We start from the raw sequence: 22,649 nt of genomic DNA on the forward strand, positions 1-22,649 counted from the left end.
TTCAGCTTCCTCAGAAAGTAGAGTCTGCTCATTCCCTTCTTGTACACAGCATCAGTGTAACAGAACTATTCAAATGATACAGTGAACAGTTTAGTTTGAGAGTGACTTTTTAATTAAGGACATATACTATATGGCCAAAATACACCTCTGATGTGTTTATTCATTTACATGACATGAGCTTCAGACTTAACCTAATTACAAAACATCCATATTATGATCAGTGACCATCTCAACACACAGGGTGTTTTATTTTTAAAACAACAATAACAGCAACGACAAATCACAAATCGGAGTGTTATTAAACGTTAGGAAAACAACTATCTGTATTCACTTCATCTAAAAGACTCGAATCAATAATAAGAACTTGAACGAATCGGTGAGTGAAAGATTCCTACAATTTTACGATAGTTTTTGTATTGAATCACTCGAATCGCTAAAAAGAATCGTTTTGCACATGACTTGTTTTGAAAAGCAAAGAGAATTCAAAACGGTAAACGGAAACGGCGTGGGTATGGGTTAACGTTTGTTTTAAAATTAAATAATAAATAAATAAATAAATAACAGTGACTCGTGCTTAGAATTTGGTTGCGTTCTCCCTCTGGAGTAACGTTTGCTACGTTGCAGTTAACATGTACCGACACTTAGGGGCAGAAGCACTTCAGGTTGCCTTTCTCTCCATCATAATACCACCAAAGAAGAAAAACACAGCGGCCACTAGGTGAAGAAAATGGCCGACGTGGAAATGGACATACAAAACGAGAGGCTGAATAATGGGTAAGACACCGAGGTTATAAAAGAGTGGTTTAATTTGTTGCAAGAGTGTTCTTTGTACGGGGTGATTTATGACTGAGTATATTGTTTCGTCATAAACATAGCAGTTTTTCTATCAGTGTTGTTGCAAGCTAACGTGAAGATGCTAGCTAGTTAGCTAGCTTATGTTGCTACATAACTAATGCTAGCCAATTTCATACGACCTCAATTAAGCGGCGGTTAGCTTACTAGCTGGATGTTGCAACAGATGCAATATCTTGTGTGCTAGTTATTCATATAAGATGTGATGTTCTGGTACGTTGCCATTCCTAAGGATATTCTCCAAAATTTTACTTTAGATCCACGAATGGTATTTTTGTTGTTTCTGCGTTAGTTTGCGTGCTGTCCAGCTAATGGCTCTCCTTAGCTAATGCTAACGGTAATCTTGATAACGTTACACGCTATTACTAACGTTAGCTAGCTGTCTACATCCATTTTTGCTTCTTGTGAAGAAAAGAAACATAGTACACCTAATGTCTTGCTGATATAAAATACATTTAATTGCTTTGTGTCCTAAGAGTATTGCAATCAGGTGCATGGTTCAGCACGGTGGCGCAGATGTCTCTAGGGTCTCAGGTTCGAGCCTGACATCGGGTTACTGAAGTTTCTGTGCATGTACTTCTTCTGTTTGTGGGTTTCCTCCCACTTCACAAAAGTGTCACTAGGGGGATTGGCTAAGATTAATGTAATGTAAATGTAGGATAGTGTATCCTAGTTTTATGCCAGGTGTTCCTGTGATAGGCTCTGGATCCAGGATAAATGGTTTCTGAAAGAGAATGTATGTACATAAAATTTGATACTCATACTCTGTGTTGTACCTTAAGATTTTGTATGTTTGCTTTAACAGGAAAGAAGATTTGGAGAGTCCACAGAAGAGTGGGAATGAGAACAGCGAAATGTCTGAAGAGGACGAGGAGGAGGAAGGCGTGGAGCAAGTTGAGGTAAACGGGGGGAACCAAGACGAAACGTCCAAACATCACAGTGGCAGCAAACACAAGAAGAAGAAGCACAAGCACCGCAGCAAACACAAAAAGCATAAACATGCGTCCGAGGAGGAGAAAAAGCGCAAGCGCAAACACAAGCATAAGAAGCACAGGCGCAAAGAGGGGACATCACCCCCTCCAGGAGCCATTGACCAGAAGGCTGATGATGCCTCTCCTTCTTCTGAGAACCCGAATGTGGATGACCGGGCTCTGCTAGAGGACTTGGAGAAGCAGAGAGCTCTGATCAAAGCTGAGCTGGATAGCCAGCTTATGGAAGGTAAGGTTCAGTCAGGAATGGGCCTTATCCTACAGGGCTATAACTCGGGCTCTGAGGAGGATGGAGATGGACAGAGACCCCGAAATGGAGAGCAGTACCAGAAAAGCAGCGAGAGTAAAGCACGCTCACCAAGGGACCGTAGCAGCAGGGGTGGCAAAGCTAGAGAGGACTCGCCAGATAATAAAACCAGCACAAAACGCCACAGCCACTCTAGAGAGAGAGACAGAGTGACAAGGGAGAGCAGAGGCAGCCGGCTGTGTAATAGTGGGAAAGAGATAGCCAAGGAGTGCAGCAGATCCAAAGACAGGAAGTGTTCACGGAGCCAGAACCAATCTCGTGAGAGAGTAAAGAAATCACAGTCTCCATCCAGCAAGAGGCGCTCGGCAGAAAGAAAAACAGAGCAAAAGGGGTGCTCATCAGAGGGAAAGGAGGCTCGAACAGAACGACAACCTTCTCCCCATGCAGAGGAAACTACTCAAGAGCAGGGCAGGCAGCGATCAGGTTCACCAGCACACTCACACAATCAGAGGTCTCATTCCAAAGATGGCCGCTCAGAGGCAGGCAGGGACAAGAGGCCAGGCAAATCGCCTTCCAAGGATGCATCATCAGGAAAGGAGAACCGCTCGCCACGCCACAGGCGGGCATCAAGTCCACGGTGCCACCGTAGTTCCTCCACCCACCAGAGGGAGCGCCAGTCCCATCAGGCAGCTTCATCTGGGTCCAAACAGAGCTACTCACCTTCCAGGAACAGGTCCCCTGCCAGGAGGGGCCGCAGTCGCTCGGCTGATCGCAGAAGAGACTCACCATCTAGGTAGGAATTTGTTGCATTATTTTAAAAATTGTATTTGTATTTCAGTGAAATTAATTTTAAAATGTAAATGTATTCAAACAAGTGTTATTTTTATACTGCCACAGAAAAGCATATATAAATGTTTGTATATAAAATTGCTACTTGATGAGTTTAAATTGTATAAGGCACAGAAGAAAATCAGGAGACAATAAGGTTATCAAATGTAATTTCATTTATTGTCCATATTTTTTCCTTGATGGTTATATATAGCAAGATTTTACATTTATTATGCTAATTTGGATCCACCATCTTGTCTTAATTTTGTTCACAATGGCAAAGTTTTTCCATGATGAAAACTAAACAGTAGTTAATACTTTTCATCATAAATTTTGAGTATATGTAATGACATTTTACTTACCAAATAAAAACAGACAAAAAAGTTAGAAAGGGTCAACTGGACACGAAAGTTAAACTTTTTATCTTTGCACACTCACTTTTCAGATGAGATTACATAAGGGAATTAATTAAGACACGCTATGAACTATACTGTTGGTTGTAAGATGAACTTCGTAATAGTTATTTTAAAAAATACCAAATCTAATGCCTTAGTAAGTCCTGCAATTCTAAGTCAGTGTTTATTTATTCATCTTCAGTAACTGCTTTTTGCTAATAAGGATCACATTTATAAATCCACAAGAGGGTGTTCATCTTAAATATTAGCACCTTACACTGTCCACAGTGTGTGCAGCCATGTTGATTTTACATTACTTTGTAAACAGGGAAGGAATTGGGAGTTGAGAAGACTACCACAAGTTGGTGATTTGAAGTTTCAAGTTGAGGGGTCATTTTCAGTTTTTACTGGTTGTAATTGGGGTATTACAAGTTTCAACTTATCCTTGTTTGCAGCATAAGTTGCATCCACAAAAACAGGCCACCAAAGCTGAAATATCTCTGATGTAAAATAACGCCATAGAGCAACAACTAAACAGCTCTTTTAATTTAAAGAATTAATGCTGAAATGTGTATGAATACTAATGAGTTTGTAATACACAGTAGCAAAGATAATCATGAGGCATTTTCATACTTTCATCATAGACCTGTTTTTTTTTTTTTTTTTTTTTTTTTTTTTTTTTTTTTTTTTTTTTTTAAATAAATATATATATATATATTTGCCTACAGTAAGGTCTTCCCATGATACATAGCATGAATAGCATGAACACTTCTAAAATGATCCACTTAAACATATGTAATCTGTATTCCAACTTTGAGAGACTATTCAGACATTTGCAAACCAGTTCACATGAAAACCGGTCTACACCAAGTGTGATTTACTTCCGTGGTCTGACTGTCAAGTGACGTGATTGTTTGAGCTGTAATTAGTAAGACATGTTATTTGCAGACAAGACAAAATGCCTGCTCTATTTAAGCAGGAAATATGAATTCAAATGCAGAGAACTAATAATAAGTCTGTTCAGTTCTTTTAGCTTCAAACTTATGATAACTAAAAATCTACTTTAGAATATGGGGCATGTAGTATTATTGCCTTCAGAATTCTGCAGAAGACACTTGATACTGCTTAGAACCTACAGGTATAACCTTTTGCCAGTTATACACTAAAGATGTGATTTTAGATGTTTTTTCATACTCAATAATTTACATTATTATGAGGTCTTAACAAAACATTTACTGCACATTATCACAACTAATAATGCATTTATTAGCAATTTGTACCCAACAGATGACCAATTATGAACCAATACAATTTTCTGTGAACAAAGTCTAGTTCATTGTGAATAAAGCATTTAAAAGTGACTGATTTGAGCTTTAAATAAGTAGCAAGTCCTTAATTCACCCCTTACATGTGTTCCTTAAAATAAAGTGTTACCAGTCAAATTACCAATGTACAATTTTGTGCCTGTAAAAGTTGTTTTGTAATGTCAAACCAACGTTACTTGATGAAAAAGGAACAATATTACAAGAAGAAAATCTAGTCCAGACTTTAGCAAAGCGACTAGTGGAAACATCATTACAAATACCGTATCAGTATAGGGAAAATGTGTGTTTTATTTTTATTTTATTTTATTATTATTATTTTTAAATATGTATGTCAGATATGTTTTGGTAAATCCACTGATCAGGAGCTCATGTTGGAGCAGGTGAACACCGAATTCTCCCCACAGGGCAGAAGTTTGACAGTGGTTAGATTGATGAAATGTTAGCTTTGACTGTTCAGTTCAAGTTGTGAACTAGAGTACTACAGATTAATTGTAAACCTACCCAGCTGTGATTCAGTTGCTATTATGTGGTTTAGGTGTTTTGTAGCTGGGAACTCTACAGCGAGGATGATTTCCATGTAGGGACTTTGACGTAACAATAAAACCAAACAGATTTTGCTAGCTCTTCTTTCAGAATGATAGTGGAATGTTTCTGCCTCCTTCAGGAAGCGCTCCCGTGTAGATGGGACTGGAAGGTCATATGAGACTAGCCCAGCACGACGAAGGGTCAGCCGCTCACCACTCAGACGACGGTCTCTGTCCCCGCGGCGGCAGTCACGCCCTTCACCGAGAAGGCGGAGTCGATCTCCTTTTAGACGAAGGTCAGTGAGTGATAGTTTAGGAGTTTTGACTCTGTACCAGTCACTGTTACAAACTGAATGCAAACAGTATAGGCTTGGAGGACACTATAGTCCTCACACTGTGGCTATCTCCGTTTTCTCAGGTCTGGTGAGAGGGATCGGTTCAGCCACACCCGGGCTCGTCGCTCCACATCCAGAGAACGTGAGCGCAGGAGGAGGCGGAGCCGAGATGAGGACAAATACAAGGGAAGTCTGTCAGAGGGCATGAAAGTGGATCAGGATTCCTCCTCGGACGACGTGTGAGTAGAAGTTGCCTGTAAACTGCTATCATAGTTGTGCAGGAAAGCACAGATCTTTTACTTAGAGAAAAGCTCTATCTATGGGAATCTATGTCAGTACATTGCACTTTGATCTGTATGCCGAAATTTTAGTGCCTTTCGCACCGCTTTAGTTCCAGAACTAAATTTACAGTACTAAAGTCCTGGGCGATTTTGCGTGAACTATTTCCCAGTACCGTTTAAAGGGTTGCATTCACACCGACAGTGGGCACTAGGAAGTGACATAAGCCGGTCGACAGCGACGTCATTTGTGTGCGGTGTTCAACAACGGAAACAAAGAACAACAACGTAAACATCCGGAGGACGCTCTGATCGGAGCTGTGTTTTTGTTGTGTCTCGCGTCCATCTATCGCTGTTCTCCATACTTGCGAAATAAGTTACTACATTATGTTTACACAGCGTTTTAAATCATGGCGGGTGAGGGCGTTTTCGTACGCGTTTGGCCAATCAACTTCTACTTGCGTCACAGATAGTACCAGTTGTGCTGGTTAGACCCTGCTCCAGAGTAGGAGCTAATTTGGTTCTCGAAAAAGGCAGTCCGGTACTAAAATCGAACTCTGTTCTGGAGGTGCGAAAACGCCAAGAAGTGGGTAGTTCCACAATTAGTTCAGGTACTATGAAAAGGTTCTCGTGGTGCGAAAGGCCCTTTTGTGGTAAGTGAAACTCAATTTTAAAATGAATTCATGTTGAGTCCCATCAAAATCATGGTTACTCTTGTCAGTTCCACCAAGAAGTAGCACAGTAGATATATATTTTTTTCCTTCCTGTAATGCATATTTCTCATTGTTGGGGAGTTGAACTGGATATGTAGAGAAAAAGGCACAGTGCATAGTCACCCTTTGCATTGTTTCAGGTGTTATTGGTCGTTATTTGTATTCATGCGTGCAATGTTTTCAGGCTGGAAGATTTTGATGCCGAAGAGGAGGATGAGGAGGCTCTGATTGAAAAGCGACGGCAGCAGCGACTGGCTATAATGCAGGTGGTTAAACACCATACTTTCCATTTAAATAAAACAATACAGTGGTCATTTCCATGCTACAACCTGCTGACTTTCAAACACTGATTTGAATGCCAACACTGTCCCCATTGCATCATTAGAAATACAGGACAGTAAATGAGGACAGCAATATGGGTTCAATGGCATCAGAGCCAAGCAGTCCCCAGAGCAGCACACGCAGTCGCTCTGCCTCACCAGACGACATCCTGGAGCGCGCTGCTGCCGATGTTAAGGAGTATGAGCGTGAAAATGTGAACACCTTTGAGGCTAATGTGAAGGCCAAGCACAACCTCATTGCCCAAGAGAAAGAAGGTGATTATGTTCTACTTCTCATGTAAGAGGAGGTGTGTGGTCAGTTACTGTCGGATGTTCATTTTGTGCAGTGTCTCTCTTCACGCTGATTTTGATGATTGAACACTACCGTGCAGAGGAAGCAGTCAGTGAAAATATTTGTAACTTCAAGAAAAAACGGAAAGCGTCCCACAAACATAAGTGCAGCAGGACGCTGTCATGTTATGTTTCTCCACTCAACAACACCATCTCGCTCTTTTTGCTGTGTAGCAAGAGTTGCATGACACAACTAATCTTTGGTACTTTTTGATACTAAAATATTAAAAATGCTTTAATCCCAGAATTTATGTTTGGTTCTTTATCTCAGTGCAGCGATGTTGTTTTTCCTGGGCGAATCACATTACACGTGCTGCTAATCAAGAGTGCGCAGAGATGCATGAGGAGATGATGAGAAAAGAAAATATATTTCCTGCCTTTCATATTTCAGTTTTGTCTAAGTGATACAGTAAGTGAGTGTGCTTCAAGCCAGCATGTAAAGACGTGAGGGTGTAACTACTCGACCTTTTAAGATGGAACAAAAAAATGTTTTCAGGCCCAACACTGTCGAGGCCATTTTAAAGAACACAAAAAAAAAAAAACAGACTGACTGATTTCACTTAGTCTTTGATTAATCACACAGTCTTTGTGCTTAGATAACAAGAAGCCAAATGGGGCTATCAGACTGAATGTAGGGGGAAAAAAGAGTTTTAATGTCATTTTGCACTGCTTTGAAAGATGGCAGCAATAAGAGAGGAGTCACAAGAGCAATACCTACAATGCCAATAGTTTCACTTAAAAAAAAAAAAACACACAATGCAGTGCACTATTCACAAATCAGAAATGCCTTGCATAGCAGTACATTGATGAAATGCACAAATATTAAAAATGAAAGCACTTGACAAGTTCTTGGGGAGTGAAATATACTAACCATTTTACCTTATAGCCTCATATTACATTTCATGGAAGGGGCTTAATATTTTTTCAATGTAGTAGTAATATATCTTTAGCAATATTATTAAAGTTTCACTTGTTTAATTTTGGCTTACGATTAATGATGGGGCGACGTTTGTATGAATTAGTATATTGTAGATAGAGACTTAAACAGAGATTCTGAAAGATCTTGTGCTTTTATTTGAAATAAATTATCAAATTCCTTATTCGTAATTTATGTTTGTTGTTGTAATAGGAGCAATGTACAAAGTAGTTCTGCTTTTTGTTCATCAGGAACCAACACAAAGAAACCCTCTGCCCCTGACATGTTTACAGAGTCGGACGACATGTTTGCTGCAGATTTCGATGTAAGTGTTAGAGTTTAAAAAAAAGTAAATACATACTGCTTTTTCACAGTAGGTGACTGTATAAACGTTGTTCACAAATGCTCTCGCTGTCCTTCTCTTTCCACAGAGTGCCAGGCTCCGGGCTGTCGGAATTGGCAAAGACTTTAAGGAAAACCCAAATCTCAGAGACAACTGGACTGATGCTGAAGGATACTATCGTAAGTGTTGTTCCTTGTTTAAGAGCTTAAAAGACCTGTTTTTGCAGCTGGTGGCAAATACAAGTAAAAAAATCTCAGATTTCTTGTGGTAATAAATAAATTTTTTATTTCCTCCCTTCTTTGTGTTTAAATGCAAATCAAGTCAACTGAATAAATATATATCGCATTTTCCTCATCGGCTTACCAGGTGTGAACATTGGCGAGACACTGGATAAGCGCTACGATGTCTATGGCTACACTGGGCAGGGTGTATTCAGCAATGTCGTCCGAGCCAGAGACACTGCCCGTGCTGGCCAAGAGGTGGCAGTCAAGATCATCCGCAACAACGAGCTCATGTAAATGCACTAATTTAACATTAGTTATAAGTAGGGGTGGGTGATCTGGCAAAAAAATACATCCAGATTTTTTCAGGCTGGCACGATATCACATTTTGTTTTGTTTTTTTCCATGTTGGTTTTTATTTTGCTAGTTAGGGAACAGAGCAACCAAACTTTTTTTCCCTATTCATGGAAATCTCCAAGGAAGATCACCTCAAATTAAAAGAATAACAGAGAAAACTTAGGCCAAAGTACCTTTTCAACCTAATTTTAGTAAGTGCACTTCCCACCAAAATGTTAACAATTATTTCTCAAAAGAAAACTGGGGGATTCTAAACTTTTAGAACAGGATGATTGGTGTAAATTGTTATTATTTTGTTTAAAGATCTTATTTTTTTTTTTTTCATTTAGTACTCCCCTTCAGAAGCTATATAAAATATTTACATGTTTCCCAGAAGATAAAATAACAATTTACATCGATCATCCTGTTCAAAATTTTACACCCCTTAAAGTATTGTGTTGCCTTATTGAGAACCAATGAATGTTTGCACCATTTATAATAGTTGTGCATGAGTCCCTCTGTTGTTCTAAGTGTGAAAAAATGGATCTCAAAATGATATAGCCACAGTTGGAAAAGTGTCAGATATGCAGAAAATGCTGGAAACCAAATAATGTGCAGTACGTCGAGAATGGGTTTTTTTTTTTTTTTTTTTTTTTTTTTTTCTTTCTTTTTTTTTTAAAGAAGAGTGGGCAATTTAACTGCTCAGCACAAGCAAGGGACTCATGAACAACCATCACAAAACATAAAAATAGTCGCTGATCATCTAGGTAACACGCACACAGTATTAAGAATCAAGCATATGAAAATTTTTTAACTGGTTCATTTGTGTAAATTCAGTTATTATCGTGTCTTGAGGACTATATGTAAACATCTGCTATGTGAAATAGCTTATTCAGGGTAGTACTAAATAAAAAACAAAATGCAATTTTTATGATCCATATGGTTTACGTGGAAAATGGGAGGAAAAAATAAAATACCCTGGAAAATCCTGTGCTGTCCTGGAATATTGGGTGGCCTTCAGATGGGAAAAAAAATTTGTCTGTAGTCCCTTTCAGAACGGAATGATTTTTTCCAGTTCCCCTAAAGTGCAAACTGCCCTGAGCATTCCGCGCTATCATGGTTGTCTTAGTTACCGTGTCAACAATGCAGCCTGCTGTGACCATAGACATACCTAGCAACACGGTTTGTGGTTTGGAAATAATGCATAAAATTGGATAAATGAATGAGCATAGAATTACTATTGTTATACTATTGCTTTTATATTACACTGTATGCCAAGCTGAGGCGTTTTGATCATGTTATTTTGAGTATATACAGAGTGTTGAAAAAGTCTCCACACTTTTTAGCAAAATGTTTTCCAAAACTTTTCATGCTTAGTATGTATGTATGTATGTGTGTGTGTGTGTGTGTGTATATATATATATATATATATATATATATATATATATATGTCAGGTCCATAAATATTTGGACATTGACACAATTCTAACACTTTTTGCTCTATACACCACCACAATGGATTTCAAATGAAACGAACAAGATGTGCTTTAACTGCAGACTGTCAGCTTTAATTTGAGGGTATTTACATCCAAATCAGGTGAACGGTGTAGGAATTACAACAGTTTGCATATGTGCCTCCCACTTGTTAAGGGACCAAAAGTAATGGGACAGAATAATAATCATAAATCAAACTTTCACTTTTTAATACTTGGTTGCAAATCCTTTGCAGTCAATTACAGCCCGAAGTCTGGAACGCATAGACATCACCAGACGCTGGGTTTCATCCCTGGTGATGCTCTGCCAGGCCTCTACTGCAACTGTCTTCAGTTCCTGCTTGTTCTTGGGGCATTTTCCCTTCAGTTTTGTCTTCAGCAAGTGAAATGCATGCTCAATCGGATTCAGCTCAGGTGATTGACTTGGCCGTTGCATAACAGTCCACTTCTTTCCCTTCAAAAACTCTTTGGTTGCTTTTGCAGTATGCTTTGGGTCATTGTCCATCTGCACTGTGAAGCGCCATCCAATGAGTTCTGAAGCATTTGGCTGAATATGAGCAGATAATATTGCCCGAAACACTTCAGAATTCATCCTGCTGCTTTTGTCAGCAGTCACATCATCAATAAATACAAGAGAACCAGTTCCACTGGCAGCCATACATGCCCACGCCATGACACTACCACCACCATGCTTCACTGATGAGGTGGTATGCTTAGGATCATGAGCAGTTCCGTTCCTTCTCCATACTCTTCATACTCTTCTCTTCCCATCACTCTGGTACAAGTTGATCTTGGTCTCATCTGTCCATAGGATGTTGTTCCAGAACTGTGAAGGCTTTTTTAGATGTCGTTTGGCAAACTCTAATCTGGCCTTCCTGTTTTTGAGGCTCACCAATGGTTTACATGTTGTGGTGAACACACTGTATTCACTCTGGTGAAGTCTTCTCTTGATTGTTGACTTTGACACACATACACCTACCTCCTGGAGAGTGTTCTTGATCTGGCCAACTGTTGTGAAGGGTGTTTTCTTCACCAGGGAAAGAATTCTTTGGTCATCCACCACAGTTGTTTTCAGTGGTCTTCCGGGTCTTTTGGTGTTGCTGAGCTCACCGGTGCGTTCCTTCTTTTTAAGAATGTTCCAAACAGTTGTTTTGGCCACGCCTAATGTTTTTGCTATCTCTCTGATGGGTTTGTTTTGTTTTTTCAGCCTAATGATGGCTTGCTTCACTGATAGTGACAGCTCTTTGGATCTCATCTTGAGAGTTGACAGCAACAGATTCCAAATGCAAATAGCACACTTGAAATGAACTCTGGACCTTTTATCTGCTCATTGTAATTGGGATAATGAGGGAATAACACACACCTGGCCATGGAACAGCTGAGAAGCCAATTGTCCCATCACTTTTGGTCCCTTAACAAGTGCAAACTGTTGTAATTCCTACACCGTTCACCTGATTTGGATGTAAATACCCTCAAATTAAAGCTGACAGTCTGCAGTTAAAGCACATCTTGTTCGTTTCATTTGAAATCCATTGTGGTGGTGTATAGAGCCAAAAGTGTTAGAATTGTGTCGATGTCCCAATATTTATGGACCTGACTGTGTGTGTGTGTGTGCGTATATATATATATATATATATATATATATATATATATATATATATATATATATATATATATATATATATATCTGAAAAAAAATTGTGTTAATTTCCCTTATGTATGGAGACTTCCTGGACACCCTGTAGTATAGTCTAGCTCTTCAAACTCAGAGGAGTTGTACCCCAGTTTCAATTTTTTCCTTGAGATCGAAGTAAACAGCAGATCCAGAATTCCGAATCATCAGTTCCATGGGGAAAATTGCGTGGTGACATAAAATGTTACGCATGTGCGCAAGAATTGAGTGTTTCTCAAGAATAAGCTCACCATGGAAATGAATGGGGGGCAAGCGAGTTTTCATCTACCATTTGAAAGGCCCCTTATTTCCACTGCGTACCTTTTAGTTTAGAAACTAGCTTGTAGAAATGGATAACATTAAAAAGGCTATGTTCATGGCAATAACCTTAATAACCTCCACTCTTCTGGGAAGGCTTTCCACTAGATTTTGGAGCGTGGCTGTGGGGATTTGCCCATTCAGCCTCAAGGGCATTAGTGTGGTCAGGCGTTGTCGTCGGATGAGGGTGCAGTAGGCGTTCCAGTTCATCCCAGTGGGGTTGAGGTCAGGACTCGAGTCTGTCTCCTCATGTCTTCATGATGCTTGCTTTGTGCACAGGGGCATTGTCATTCTCCAACAGGTTTGGGCCTTTTAGTTCCACTGAAGGGAAATCTTAAATCTTATTCTAGACATCTGTCATTTTAGACAATTGTATACTTCCAACTTTATAGCAACAGTTTGGGGAAGGCCAGCTTATGGGTGTGATGGTCAGGTGTACACATATGTTCAACCATATAATGTAGCTGTAATTAATTTTTGACTAGTCAGAACTCTAATTTAGGATATTTAAAATTGTATATTGACTGCATATTGACAATTTTGCCATTCGGTTGTATGGAGTTCCAATTAAAGATATCTACAGTTTAATTTTGACTGTTTTGATATCTCAGGTATCTTTTTTCATATTTGAAACAAAGACATGGTTTGTCAAAATAAAATTCTAGAACAGGATGACTGGTTAAAACAAAAGTGGAGGTACATATCTTGAATTTGAATTACTACTCATGAAAATACTTTTATGATAGCTACAAGAAAACGTTTGGGTATCTTAAAAGGACATCCTTTAGAAGATATCTTGAATTAGCACTCTGACTAGTCCTAACAGAGTAGCTAATATACACCGATCAAGCCATAACAGTAAAACCACCTGCCTAATATTGTGTAGGCTCCCCTTGTGCTGCCAAAACAGCTCTGACCCATCAAGGTATGGACTCTATAAGACCTCTGAAGGTGTGCTGTTGTATCTGTCAACAAGACGTTAGCAGCAGATCCTTTGTTCTTGTTTGTCCAGCACATCCCACAGATGCTCAATCAGATTGAGATCTGGGGAATCTGGAGGCCAATTCAACACCGTGAACTCTTTGCCATCTTCCTTTAAGCATTCCTGAGCAATTTTTGCAATTTATTCATTCTGATGCTCACGTGCACATTATAGGCAATTTCAGCAGTGGACATGGGTCAGCATGGGCAGTCTGCCCAGTCTGCAGCTACGCAGCCCCATATGCAGCAAGCTGCGATGCACAGTGTGTTCTGACACCTTTGTATCATAGCCGGCAATAACTTATTCAGCAATTTGTGCTACAGTAGCTCTTCTGTGGGCTCGGACCAGATGGGCTAGCCTTCATTCCCCACGTGAGCCTTGGGTGCCCATGACCCTGTCTCCAGTTCACCAGTTGTCCTTTCTTAGACTATTTTTGCTACGTACTAAACACTGAATCCCAGGAACACCCCAAAAGACGTGCTGTTTTAAAAATGCTCTGATACAGTCGTCTATCAATCACAATCTGGCCCTTGTCAGAGTCACTCTGATTATTTTGCTTGCCCATTTTCCTGCTTCCAACACATCAGTGTCAAGAACTGACTGTTGACTTGCTGCTTAATATATCCTATTCCTTGACAGATGCCATTGTGCTGAGGTAATCAATGTTATTCACTTCACCTGTCAGTGGTTTTAATGTTATGGCTGATCAGTGTATATCTATTTTGAAGAGTAAAACTAGGCTTGTGAGATCGTGTGCAATGTGTTTTGTGAGCAAAATCTTTCATGGCTTTATCTGTTTAGTGGCGCAGATAAGGGTAAACTAAGCTGCATCCGAGAAAGATGAACTGCAGAGCAATAAATTGATGATTCGATTGTCCCAAGCCGAAGGGATCATTGAAAATGTCCTGGAAAAGTCCTGGTCAGTTGTGTCTTAAAATGAATGAGGACCCTGAGTAAGTTGTAATGAGGATCAACTATTTTTAGAATTCCCATAAAACCCTAGTTTTTGACCTTTTTCAAATGCATTTCTTATTGTTATTTACTTCAGTGCTCTTTCTGGCTATGGTACTCTTGCATTCGCATGCAGTTTCTGTCTTCTTGTGTTTTCGGCACCCACTTTGGGGTGCTTTCTTGGTGGTTAAACAAGTTTGTTGTGTTTTTTTGACTGCCGGTTTTGCCTTTTCATATTTTACAAATAACCATTATTTGTATTGCGTCCATTGTGTAAAATCCAACCGTTCCATATAACTGGTGTTGCATTTTTTTTTTAGTCACCAGTTCCCTCCGTTATCCATGTTGCTGTGTTGCCAGACATAATGAGGAGGAAAACGTACACTAAGGAACTACCTCTTGGTTATTATTGGTTTGTTCATGTACTATAACAATATAGTAAAGTCTGGTTCATAAAACAACTTGGGATGCCATGTCTGAGCATTTTCAGTGCAACTGACAAGAATGTGTTTAGTATAATCTATATCTGAAGTATATCTAAAATCCACATATTGTCCACCCCTATAAGTAAAAACATAATTACTGTTTATAAGGTAAATTATTGTTTAGTCAAGGATTGTATACTTATGAAACTTCAATGGATAAATTTAGGATTTGACTTGAAGTGAGAGAAATTGATATTTATATTTGATATTGATCTGAGATTCTAGTGGTTTACATGGAAAATGGTGTGAGGCACCATGATGTTAACAGACAATCTCTCTGCTCACAGGCAAAAGACAGGGCTGAAGGAGTTGGAGTTTCTGAAGAAGCTTAATGATGCAGATCCGGACGATAAATTCCATTGCTTGCGCCTCTTCAGACATTTCTACCACAAACAGCACTTATGTCTGGTGTTTGAGCCTCTTAGGTACTACATTATACATTATAGGTTTGCATGTGTGTTTGTCTTTAAAAGGTAAGTCCTGAAGATATGTGGTTGGCTGAGGAGTTAATTCTGTTTATAGAACACTCCAACTGAAATCTGATTGGGCAGTAGGTGTGCATTATTTTCATATAAGAGCACAGCTCGGACAGTAGTTTCGTTTTATTAGTTTAATTTTAATGCGACACTCCCACTCCTACACACCCACGCCTGCCCCATTCACATACATTGTTTTCAAATAACAGCACAATCTGTCGTGTGTTATTCCTTATTGAATGTATAATTCTCTCTCTCCCCCTCTCTCCCTCTCCCTCTTTTTCTCTTTCTCTCTCCCTCAGTATGAATCTTCGTGAGGTCTTGAAGAAGTATGGTAAAGATGTAGGTCTTCACATTAAGGCTGTTCGTTCCTACAGCCAGCAGCTTTTTCTGGCCTTAAAGCTTCTGAAGCGCTGTAATATTCTACACGCTGACATCAAACCTGACAACATACTGGTGAGCTTAACCAGGACTCCAGGAAAAATCATATGCATCACAATTCCTGTTTATGTACTCATATACACTGTATGGCCTAAAGTTTGTGGATACCTGACCATCATGCTGATATATGCTTGTTGAACATCTTATTCCAAAGTTGTTCTGCCCTTGCTGTTATAGTAACTTCCACTCTTCTGGGAAGGCTTTCCACTAGATTTTGGACCTGGCTTGTGGGGATTTGTCCATTAAGAGCAATAGTCAGGCACTGATGCCAGACAAGAAGGCTTGGTGCACACTTGGTGTTCCAATTCATCCCAAAGGTGTTCAGTGGGGTTGAGGTCAGGGCTCTGTGCAGGCCACTCGAGTTCTTCCACACCAGCCTTGGCAAACCATGTCTTCATGGCCCTCTCTTTGTGCACAGGGGCATTGTCATGCTGGAACAGGTTTGGGCCCCTAGTTCCAGTGAAAGGGAATCTTAAAGCTACAGCATACACAGACACTCTAGACAATTGTGTGATTTCAACTTTGTGGCAACAGTTCGGGGATGGCCCCCATATGGGTGTGATGGTCCGGTGTCCACATACATTTGGCCATATAGTGTACATGGTGATAAGCTGGGGTTGTTTGTTATTTAAATCAAAGTGGTGATATAGATCTTTTTTATTAGCATTGTATGAAACTAATACCATGGAAATTGAGCTTTAAAGGAGATGTCATCTGAGCCGTCTGCTAACATTGCAATGAAAATAACATTGATGAGCTCTTATAAGGTAAAGGGGCAGACTTGAGCAGCTCTTTTCTGGCTGGAAAATAAAAGTAGAACTAGAAATACATTTCATCAGAATATAGACAATCACAATTTTTCACAAATTCAAAAATAAATTACATTGTCTTGTTTAAAAGTTGATTTTTGATCAAAAGTTGATCAATAAATTTTTGATTGACAACTTGTGACAGTGAAAAGTTTATATGAAACTAGGATGTTAACCCTCAGTTACCCTTCTTACTGATTTATTTCTCACCACTGCCTTGCTGTTGCAGGTGAACGAATCAAAGACCATCCTCAAACTGTGTGATTTTGGTTCAGCCTCCCACGTGGCTGATAACGATATTACGCCTTACCTGGTCAGCAGGTTCTACAGAGCTCCTGAGATCAGTAAGCTCACCTACCCAATTTTTTTTTAATTAAAAAATATAAATATATCCTAAATTACACAAAAATGTCAGAATGTAAGTGGTACTGGAATTTATGCAAGGTGGAACAATAAGATTTACTCTGTTTTTCTTTGCCTGTAGTCATCGGGAAGCCGTATGATTACGGAATTGATATGTGGTCAGTAGGTTGCACTCTGTATGAGCTTTATACAGGAAAGATCTTGTTTCCTGGCTCCTCCAACAACCACATGATCAAACTGGCCATGGACCTTAAAGGAAAGATGCCCAACAAGGTCTGACCTGCACTATGTAATCCAAACAGTCATGCTGCTGTTCTCTTATTATGGAATGTCATTATATTTGCATAATGGTTATGATATTGACATGGTATAATTTATTGATATTGCATTTAGCATTTTTGTTATTGTGTTCAGATGATCCGGAAAGGTTTGTTTAAAGATCAACACTTCGACCAGAACCTAAACTTTCTGTACATAGAAGTGGACAAAGTGACTGAAAGGGTTTGTTCAAATTCGTAATATTCATAATATAGTCTACTCATTGTGTGACTATATATTTTTCATGATATTAGTACTGTTGCAATATACATTTGTTTATTTTCATATTACATGTAGTAGTAAATGATGAAAAGAACAATACTGCTACAATGATTACTACTTATTATACAACAGCTGTTAATTTCTAATGCCCCCTTGTTTATGCATACACCCCTATACTCATGTATACACATTGATTCTCTGTAGGAGAAAGTGACAATGATGAGCACTATTAACCCCACTAAAGACCTGCTGGCGGACCTGGTCGGTGGACAGAGACTTCCAGAAGAGCAGAGAAAGAAAGTAATGCAGCTGAAGGATCTGCTTGATGGCATTCTGATGTTGGACCCTGCCAAGCGCATCAGTATAAACCAAGCCCTGCAGCATTCATTCATTCAGGACAAGATCTGACCTTTTACCTGTGTTTCCTGTCTGACTTTTTTGGCCATCCACTGGAAGTGCAGTGGCCTGGATTCTCTTCTCCTGGATATCTACCATCCTATGAAAGTTTAGTTCTGATCCCAGTCTAATTTTCCTGTTTTGTTAATTGAGTGTAAAATGATGTATAGCTATGTTGGCTATGTTAAATGGAGGGAGCTGAGCTGTTAAGGAAGCAGATCAACAGATAGAGGGGTCTTAATCACAGCACTGGAGTTGGATTGAACAAACTATATCTTAGAATGTTTGGAACCATTGGAAATGTTTGTTTTTTTTTTCTTTTTGTTTGTTTTATAAGCATTTCTTGTTTTGCTCATTACAGTCTTTGAATGATATGGTTTTTATTGTAAATAATCCATACGTAATTACATGTTGTTCACAAGAGACTGAGGGTTTTTTTTTCTGCAATTGTTAGATTTTGATTTATCATCCTATTTAACTGTGGACGTTGTCTGCAAAAACTTGATGGAAACACCAGTAAGGCCTGGTTTAAACATGAAGTTTGAATATGCATGCACATGTGCAAGCAGTGTAAAACACGAAAGTGGCATTTTTCACATACTTGCCTGCATTCCTTATGTACATCTGGAAGATTAAAAGCAACATCCACTAGATCACACGCCACAGTCAAAACATCCCAGTCTGGCAGGATTTCTGTCGACTGGCACAATGTTTAGCGATTTCGTATCAGCTATTCTGGGACACATTTGTCACTGAGCAGCAGCAAGATGTTGAACACAAGGAAGACCACCATTAAGTTCTCTTTAAACCTTTCCACTGTCATTATGCATTTTGAATGAAAAACTGACAAAATATATTTACTAATCTAGAACAGCCACATATTGGCATGAAAAACACTGGTAAGTTTGAAAGCTACATGAGGATGAAGTCATCCAGTGGAAATTGGTTAGTGTTAACACTCAAAAACCATGTAGACTATGCAAATGAGCTGTAGTTTATTTAGTAACTTGAAGACACAGCGTGCAATGTTGTGACTATTTACATTGCTACTGCACCACATGCAGAATTGACACACTGAATGAACAGAGGATAAAAATAGCCAAATTCAGTACTATCGGTTGCTGCTGTTCTAGTTCAGAATTTCCTTCTAGTGACAAAATTTGCTAAATGGCATTGTTGATCAGTCTTTATGCAGCAGGTTTAATTAGTTTAGTTGGTTGGTTACCACTAGTGTAATTCCTGTGGGTAAGCTATCAACAACAAGAACTTTCTTTAGGATGGCATTAGGCGGAATGCCAAAAGCTCCGTTACACAGTTCAAACCTTTCATATTTTGTCTTAAATTCAAAATGTCTTTTATTCCCATGGTACTGGTGATAATGCTGAAAAGACTGTATGCAAGAGAGCAATAAAAACTTATACTGCTTGCTGATTAGGGCTGGGCGACAGTGCCAATATTTCCTTGTTATTCACTTCACATTTCCTTGTAGCACAATATATCATATTACGGTGTGCTAACAAAGTGCCAACAAAACACTAGTGCAACATTTAAAAGCCCTTCAAAAAAAAAAAAAAAAAGCTTTATTATACTTATATTTAACATCTGCAAAAATAGATTAACAGAAAACATGGAGAAAATAATGCATTCAGCACAAAACATTTTAACATTGAATCAGAAAGTGTATTGTTTCTAATAAATGACATTATAATATTAATACTATCATATCGCCCAGCCCTTTTCTGGTTCTTATGTTGTGCATCTGTTTCAGAACAGTATTGTATACTAGAATCCCCGTACACAATACAAGTCTCTCTCAGGTACTTTAACTGGCATCTAAAACTTGGCACCTAGATGCACTTTTTACATCACTGTCTGATGCATTCCGAGAAGCTGTTTGTGAGGTGTATGTACAAGAACACATTTTCTGAATAACCACCATCCAACCAATTTGGCAACTTCCCAGATCATGCTTTTGAAGCTGCATAAGATACTTACTCCATATTAATTTTTTTGCTAGTCCTGGTGTTTTTGCACAGTCCTGTATTACAAGATTCTCTTTTATTATGGAAATCTTGTGCAACATCTGAAAAACAGCTGTTTTATAAGCAGCAGTATAACCTTTTATAAGTTGAGTAAAGTGTGTTTTAGCAAAGAAAGTGTTCAGCTATTTGGTGTGGAATGAGGGAAGCTCTAATTTTCAATGCTTATTTGATACCTATACAGACCTTATGCATCTTTTAATTAGATCCACAACAGTGGTCTAATCCATAAAGGCCAATATGGGTCAAAGCTCTACACAAGTTAGATTCTATTACTTGATCTCACTGGGAATATTTTCATTATTCCAGAGACTGGGATGCACATTGGCCGTGTAGAAGTGTAACTATCCCCTGCAGTGCTTTTTACATTTACATTTATGGCATTTGGCAGACGCCCTTATCCAGAGCGACTTACAATAGTGCTTTGAAGTCTATCAAAAATACATTCTGATATTGGCTCACTAGGTCACAAACTAGGAATACCATCAGTCCTAAACTCTGTTGGGGAGGTTTTCCTTGTACCCTGAGAGATGGTGGGACCAGTCGAGCAGTGCTAGATGATCAGAGGGAGTGTGGTGCCGCGTGAGGTGTGATAAGTGCTTTGAGATAAGTGGGCGCTGGTCCGTTTTTGGCTTTGTAGGCAAGCATCAGTGTTTTAAATCTAATGCGGGCAGCTACAGGAAGCCAGTGGAGGGAGCGCAGCAATGGGGTGGTATGGGAAAATTTAGGAAGGTTGAAAACCAATCGTGCAGCTGCATTCTGGATCAGTTTCAGAGGACGAATGGCGCTCAGAGGCAGACCTTTTTGAAGGAGTTGTCCTTTGAAGGAGTTGTCCTTGTGCAGTGCAGTTTCTTCAGTGCTGATAAATGGTGATGCAGCATGTTTTAGTGGTCTTCACGTGCATTTTGCAGGTTGATCCATCCGTAGATTCACTTCTTGACAAAGTTCTTGGCTTCATAACTCGCGGAGGTCCAGCCGTCCAAAGAAAATGAAAATGTGAAAGTACACTTGCACAGAAAAAAAGAGAGATAAAAACATGCGTGATGCTACTGGGTAGCACTGGATGATTTTATGCCATTGGTTGAGGTGAGCATTTCTCTAATTATGATCTCAGATGAGTGAGTTGGCCTCCACTTTTCAGCCAGATCTTGCATGGTGATAAGCCTGAGAAAACCAGAGAGTGTCTCTCCTGTTTACAGTTGCTCTCTGTTGCCCATTGGACCAAGAGAGAGCAAAGGCTGATGAAGACAAGAACAACATCAAGCTGATTCTTATTTCTACCAGGCCTAGTTCTACTTATTTTGTCACAGAAAAATGTCAGTCTGATTTTCTTGTTGATCAGGGTCTTTAATTGCTTGAAGAGTCAAAGAACCCATCTTGAGATTTTTTCAGCATAGCACAAGCAGATCTATTTGACTATTACCCTTTACCAGTGTACCAAGTCTATGGTCTGCCCATCTTTTCCTTCTTTAGAATAATGTCGAACAGAAGTGAGTACATCAAGTAAGCCATCAGCTTGATACTGCCAAACATACCAGAGAAGACCCTTGGATTGTTGATAGAAAAAATGATCAATCAGGGAGTGGAAAGCAGAGAAGATTTGCAATATGTTAGAGAAGAATACATTGCTGTCATTCGTCCTACCCAGTGCAGACAATTTTTAGATGCTTGTAAATGACAAGGTATATTTTCAGCTTAGATCACTACTAAATTTATTTGCAATGATTATGTCTATAATTTTTGTGCAGGTCACTACCTAATTTACAACTTAATCAAAAGCCATTTCTCTTGTCAGAAATTGTCCTACACTTAACTACCAGTTCCCAGTATGCAGCTCAGCACTCCCTAGCTCCTCAAGGTCCAGTGGCCCTCTCCCACTTTGCAACTCACTGCTTCCTCACTCTATACACAGCGTATGTGGCAAGGCATTCAGGCCAACACAGACTGCAAAGCTGCACCACTTGTCTGTAATGGTGACACCTCACTCCCAGATGTACTGAATTATTTCTAGTCAAGTGGGTTTTTATTGTCATTCCTCTATATATCTTGTGTACGCTGGAACGAAATATCGTTTCTGCAGGACCATGGTGCAACACATAACAGTACACAAGACTACAAAACATTCAAATACCTAACAGTGTGAGATGAGTGCAGGACGATAAATACACAGAACAGAACAATAGATACACAGGATAATAAATATATTGAAGATGAGCTGTGAACTGTCATCTATTGGGTAGCAGCAATACATTTAGTGTTCCATAACATGTCTGATGCAGCTTTATAAAGTGCAGGCGTGCAGTGGTATTTAGTCATATTGGGTTAGGTCTTTGACTAGCCCAGGTGAGTGTTGGGAGGCAGCAGGGCATTGAGTAATCTGACTGCCTCAGGGAAGAAACTGTTGCGGAGTCTGCTGGTAGTGACACGGATGCTCCTGTACCTTCTGCCAGATGGCAGGAGAGTGAGGAGTCCATGGGATGGGTGAGAGTGGTTGTCCACGATACAGGTGGCTTTGTGGATGCAGCGTTTGTTCTGTGGGGTGCCGATGGTGGGTAGACAAACCATCTTTTCAGCTGTTCTCACAATCCGCTGTATGGTCTTGCAGTCAGAAATTGTACAGTTCCCGTACCACACGGTGAGACAGCTGGTCAGGATGCTGTCTATTGTCCCTCTATAGAAGGTTGTGAGGATGGGAGGGGGAGTTGGCTCTC

General features: G+C 39.5%; 1 protein-coding gene across 1 annotated transcript; it reads left to right on the top strand.

Annotated features, from left to right (window-relative positions):
* Nucleotides 1-631: 631 nt before the first annotated feature.
* prpf4bb (pre-mRNA processing factor 4Bb) lies at nucleotides 632-18,324 on the top strand. The gene is made up of 15 exons (XM_026938025.3): nucleotides 632-774; nucleotides 1,658-2,881; nucleotides 5,301-5,456; nucleotides 5,579-5,734; nucleotides 6,671-6,752; nucleotides 6,872-7,082; nucleotides 8,325-8,398; nucleotides 8,505-8,595; nucleotides 8,783-8,930; nucleotides 15,162-15,299; nucleotides 15,653-15,806; nucleotides 16,830-16,944; nucleotides 17,085-17,236; nucleotides 17,378-17,464; nucleotides 17,708-18,324. Exons 1-15 carry the CDS (start codon nucleotides 728-730, stop codon nucleotides 17,909-17,911), a joined length of 3,039 nt encoding a protein of 1,012 aa, XP_026793826.1. The 5' UTR covers nucleotides 632-727; the 3' UTR covers nucleotides 17,912-18,324.
* The last annotated feature ends 4,325 nt before the right edge of the window (nucleotides 18,325-22,649 follow it).

Source organism: Pangasianodon hypophthalmus, chromosome 22 (assembly GCF_027358585.1).
Source record: "Pangasianodon hypophthalmus isolate fPanHyp1 chromosome 22, fPanHyp1.pri, whole genome shotgun sequence".
Taxonomy (NCBI): Eukaryota; Metazoa; Chordata; class Actinopteri; order Siluriformes; family Pangasiidae; genus Pangasianodon; species Pangasianodon hypophthalmus.